The sequence below is a fragment of the Thamnophis sirtalis genome, unplaced genomic scaffold (genome assembly GCF_051295495.1).
Source record: "Thamnophis sirtalis isolate CommonGarterSnake01/CBP01778 unplaced genomic scaffold, rThaSir2_p1.2 scaffold_2, whole genome shotgun sequence".
NCBI lineage: Eukaryota > Metazoa > Chordata > Lepidosauria > Squamata > Natricidae > Thamnophis > Thamnophis sirtalis.
Window position 1 is genome coordinate 53,528,038 of NW_028261382.1, and position 5,000 is coordinate 53,533,037.

Below are 5,000 nucleotides of genomic sequence, written 5' to 3' on the forward strand. Positions count from 1 at the left end.
TTGATGGTTTTTTTTGCAGACGTTTCATTACCTAACTAGATAACACCATCAGTGCTAGTGTCACCTACTCCGGCTAATGAAAGGTCTGCCAGAAAACCACCCAGCTCAGAGAGCACCAAGGACCCCACAGTCTTCCTCTTCCCTCTTCCCTCCTCCTCCTCCTCCTCCTCCTCCTCCTCCTCCTCCTCCTCCTCCTCCTCCTCTTCTCTACAAACCCCACTGCCTTCTAGCACTGATGATGTTACCTAGTAGGGTAAGGAAATGTCTATAAGAAAACCACCAAGCTCAGAGAGCACCAAGGACCCCACAGCCATCCTCCTCCTCCTCCTCCTCCTCCTCCTCCTCCTCCTCCTCCTCCTCCTCCTCCTCCTCCTCCTCCTCCTCCTCCTCCTCCTCCTCCTCCTCCTCCATGCTCTCGGGAAGCCTCGGTCCGAAAAGTCCTCACCTTGGTCCAAACTGAGGTTAGGATGCCGCAGAATCCTCCAGTACTCGCGCTGGCCTTCTTCAGGCTTCTCCCCCATCACTCCCGTCAGCATGGGGCCGGAGAAGGTTTTCTGGGTCTCATACCTGTTTCGACCCACCCGACAAGGAAAAAGAACCGGCGTCTAAGAGGCTGGACCTTGCTGAGCAACATCCAGGACAAATTTTGGCAGCAACAAGGCCATCCAAATGATGAAGACTCCCACATTCTCTAGCTAAAAGGTAAAGGTTCCCCTCGCGCACATGTGCCAGTCGTTCCCGACTCTAGGGGGCATTGGTGATCATCTCCATTTCAAAGCCGAAGAGCCAGCGCTGTCTGAAGACATCTCCGTGGTCATGTGGCCGGCACGACTCAACGCCGAAGGCGCACGGAACGCTGTTCCCTTCCCACCAAAGGTGGCTCCTATTTTTCTACTCGCATTTTTTACGTGCTTTCGAACTGCTAGGTTGGCAGAAGCTGGGACAAGGAACGGGAGCTCACTCTGTTTCACGGCGCTGGGGATTCGAACCTACGAACTTTCTGATTGACAGGCTCAGCCGCTTAGTCACCACGTCGCTCTAAGTTATATTTTACAGACTCGTCGCTTCTCTGAGTCCAGTGGTGAAGGCACCAGAATAGCAATAGCAGCAGTTAGACTTATATACCGCTTCACAGGGCTTTCAGCCCTCTCTAAGCGGTTTACAGAGTCAGCATATTGCCCCCACAGTCTGGGTCCTCATTTCACCCACCTCGGAAGGATGGAAGGCTGAGTCGACCTTGAGCCGGTGAGATTAGAACCGCTGAACTGCAGATAAGTCAGCTGAAGTGGCCTGCAGTACTGCACTCTAACCACTGCGCCACCTCCGCTCTGGAGGAGGCTGGGAGTTCTACCTCCGCCTTTGGCCTGAAAGCCAGCTGGGTGACTCCGGGCCAAACAGCCAGGTCCCAAGGGAGCCATCCCACCCCCCATTCTCTTGCCAAGGTCCCCTTGGCTGCCCGAAACCCCGAGAACGAGGTGCTGACCTCAAAGGCTGCTGGACGTCTTTGGCGGCAGCTTCCAGCACGTCCAGAAGGGTTGTCCCATCAGGCACCACCAGAACATTCTGGTACAGTAACTGAGCAGCTTTCCTTGCTTCCAGCCGGATCGAAATATTCCGTCTCGGGTCGACCCCCTGAGGTTTCCGGAGGGAAAGATCGGGGACTGAATTTTCTGCGAAGAAAAAAGGGAGATCAGACCCCATTTCCTGGGAAATGGCTGACTGTAAAGTTTCCTAACGATGCCGTAACTGATTCATAATAATCCAGCCGCGATGTTTTAATACAAAAACCAGTGATTTATTAAGAAGCTTCATTAGGCAAGATATATTCGCAGCCATTTCTTTGCTTTCTTTATCTGCTTCTGAACTTTGCCCCCATTCCCTTCCTCCCCTCAGTCTGTGTCATAAATCACGTTACCCAATAGATACACCCATCTCAAACCAGCTGCTATAATCTGAGATTCGGCTCCGCCGACGGGATGCGTGGAATGTCAACACGGAAAGTTGACAGCTTAGCGCAGAGTCTGCTAACCCTAAGATGGGTGGACTTCAACTCCCAGAATCCCCCAGCCAGCAGCGCTGGGAGTTGAAGTCCACAAGTCTTAAAAGTTGCCAAGGTTAGACACTCTTGCCCAGAGGTTTCCAACTGGGGGAGTGTGTGCGAGATGATCTTCCGGGGTGTGTGTGAAAACTTGGGTTTAGAAGTTTCAACATTATAGTGTACTATCTGATAACCCGGCGTAGCCCAGGTGTGTATTTATCCCAATCCTGTATTAGAGGAAGCTCCTTTATGGAGGACTGCGAAAGCCGTTACCATGGCGACTCCACTGTGCTGTACTGTAGAAGGTGATTGAAGGCACAACAGGCTGTATCTTAACAAACTTGAATCCAAAATCGCTGTCAAAAGTACTGTGACTTGACGCTGTAGATATAATTCAGTCTTTTTCTTTTCAGCACCCCAGGCATTCCAGAGTTAGACTGGAGCACACACACACACGGACACACATGGATACACACACACACACCGGACACACACGGACACACACGCACACAGGCACACCCCTGAGGGTTGTCTTACCCCCACAGTATTTATTTCCAGAGAGTAAGTCATTCGTGCTCCAAGTTTGGTTGAAATTGCTCGAGGCGTTTCATAGCTATACTATACTGGAACATACACACAGCCATTTTTATATATAAAGGTAAAGGTTCCCCTTGTACAGATGTGCTACTCGTTCCTGACTCTAGTGGGCGGTGCTCGTCTCCGTTTCAAAGCCGAAGAGCCAGCGCTGTCCGAAGACGTCTCCGTGGTCATGTGGCCAGCATGACTCAACGCCGAAGGCGCACGGAACGCTGTTCCCTTCCCACCAAAGGTGGTTCCTATTTTTCTACTTGCATTTTTTAATGTGCTTTCGAACTGCTAGGTTGGCAGAAGCTGGGACAAGTCACGGGAGCTCACTCCGTTAGGCGGCGCAAGGGATTCGAACCGCCGAACTGCCAACCTTTCTTATCGACAACCTCAGCGTCTTAGCCACTGAGCCACTGCGTCCCTCTTTCATATCTATAGTATGTATAATTAAATGCATATAATTAATTGTTTAAGGGGTGCGAGAATATATCAGGGGTATAGAAAAGGTTGGATACCCTTCCTCTAATCGGTCACTTTTCCCCCTTCAGCTGAAGTCACCTTCGTTGCCTTCCTTCTCCCCCTTCCTTACCTGTCTGAGTTTCGCACGTCATGCTGGCAACGTCCAGGTAACTCTTGCAATACAAGGCAGGCAGCAGCTGTGACCGGATCAGATTGTTTTGGAAGCTGCTCTCTTCCAGGCTCTGCTTCAGGGCCGCCATGCCGCTGGAGAACTCCCGTTGGCTCTGACTCATCCCGACAGCACTCAAAAACTAGATTGCCAAGCAGATGGAAAAGTTCGCCCAAGATGAGAGAAGAAAGCGCCCTCTACAGGTCGTTAAAGTTAAAAAGTCCAGTTGTGTCTGACTCTAGGGGGCAGTGTTCAGCCCCGTTTCTTAGCCGTGGGAGCCGGCATCGTCCGAAAGACGCTTCAGTGGTCATGTGCCCAGCGGTACGACTGTATCATGGAACCAGAGGTGGCATTCTACCGGTTTGGACCAGTTCTCCCAAACCGTTAGAGCGGACAGTGAGGAGGTCGGGGAAGGCACGGATGAGGGCTCTGCGTCGGAGGCAGAGACGGGGGCCGAGGCCGTCGGGCAGTGATCAGGTGCCTAGGGAACTAGGAAGCAGTGAGGCAGAGGAACAGCTGGAGCCTGTTCCCAGTGTGCGCGTACACAGAGCTGCCAGAAGAAAGCGGAAATCGTAGGTGACCCCGCCCACCCACCCGGAATCTACGGCATCCCATGTAGGCCCTTTTTTTGCCAAAAGCACAACACGCACCCGTTAACATTTGCAAATCGGTGGGAAAGATAAGTGAATACACCAAACCACCACCCCCGGCATGGAACGCTGATACTTTCCCAATCCTGTGGTACCTATTTATCTACTCGCATTTGCGTTACTTCGAACGACTAAGTGGACAAACCCTGGGGCAGGAACAAGAGTTCACTGGAGTCTCGAACCCAGGGTGTCAGCTTTCCAGCTAATAGGCTCAGGGTTTTTAACGGCTGAGCCAACGTGCCCCCTTATATGTCTTTTTTTTTGGGGGGGGGGGGTAATCTAATCCCTTGATTCAGGGTGGAGTCGGAGAGATTACACGGAGCGGAGTATTTAATCTCCGGATGCCCCTTCCTGCTGCCTATGTGGAATTCACAGCAAATACTTTCTCTCTATGCTTTGAGAGAGAAACATGCCTTGGATTAAATTCTCAGGTTTCCAAGAGGAAGGAAAGCATCATCACCAGCGGTGGGTTCCTACCAGTTCGCACTGGTTTCGGTGGAACCACTAGTGGGAATGGCGACTGGGTCTCCGAACCGGTATGCTCTCCACGCCCCAAACCGGTCCCCACAACGTCATTTATTCACCTTTTTAAATGTTCTGAGCATGGCGCACGAAGCGTGTAACTGTGCAGGCACCCGGAGCAAAATGACGCGCGCACTGACACCGGCAGTAAAGCCGGAAGAAACCTACCCCTGGTTTTCACCTCTAGGCCACCGCGTCGCTTTCCCCCTTCTATGTCATTAATCGTGAATAAATGACCTCCACCCCCCAAGATAAACACCCCCTTACCCTCAAGGAAGACAATACCAGGGGAAAGGGAGACCCTCTTCCTCACCTGCACCGCCAGGGGTGTGCTGTAGATGTTCCTGTAAACCCCGTTTTCCATCCGAGCGTCCAGGATCCTTGTTTTCGCTCGTTTCACAGCCTTGCTCACGCTGACCTGGAGGCCGTCGGGGTATCTGGGACTTTGTTCCAAACAGACAAAAGCCAAGCCGGCCATGGCCTCCGTGTCTTGAGCGAAAGACAGGAAAAGAAGGACGTGGTGATGTTCCAAGACTGCCAGTTCGGCCCCCGGCACCCCTTAACAAATCCCACCCAA

At 52.2% G+C, this 5,000-nt stretch overlaps 1 protein-coding gene across 1 annotated transcript in view; it reads right to left on the bottom strand.

The window, feature by feature from the left end:
- Positions 1 to 445: 445 nt before the first annotated feature.
- The window catches only part of TCN2 (transcobalamin 2), a gene marked incomplete at its 3' end in the record, with an annotated part of 10,471 nt that continues 5,916 nt past the window's right edge, over positions 446 to 5,000 (bottom strand). The window contains 4 exon segments of the mRNA XM_087705564.1: positions 446 to 567; positions 1,484 to 1,670; positions 3,213 to 3,393; positions 4,737 to 4,912. Coding sequence (XP_087561690.1) covers positions 446 to 567; positions 1,484 to 1,670; positions 3,213 to 3,393; positions 4,737 to 4,912 — 666 coding nt within the window.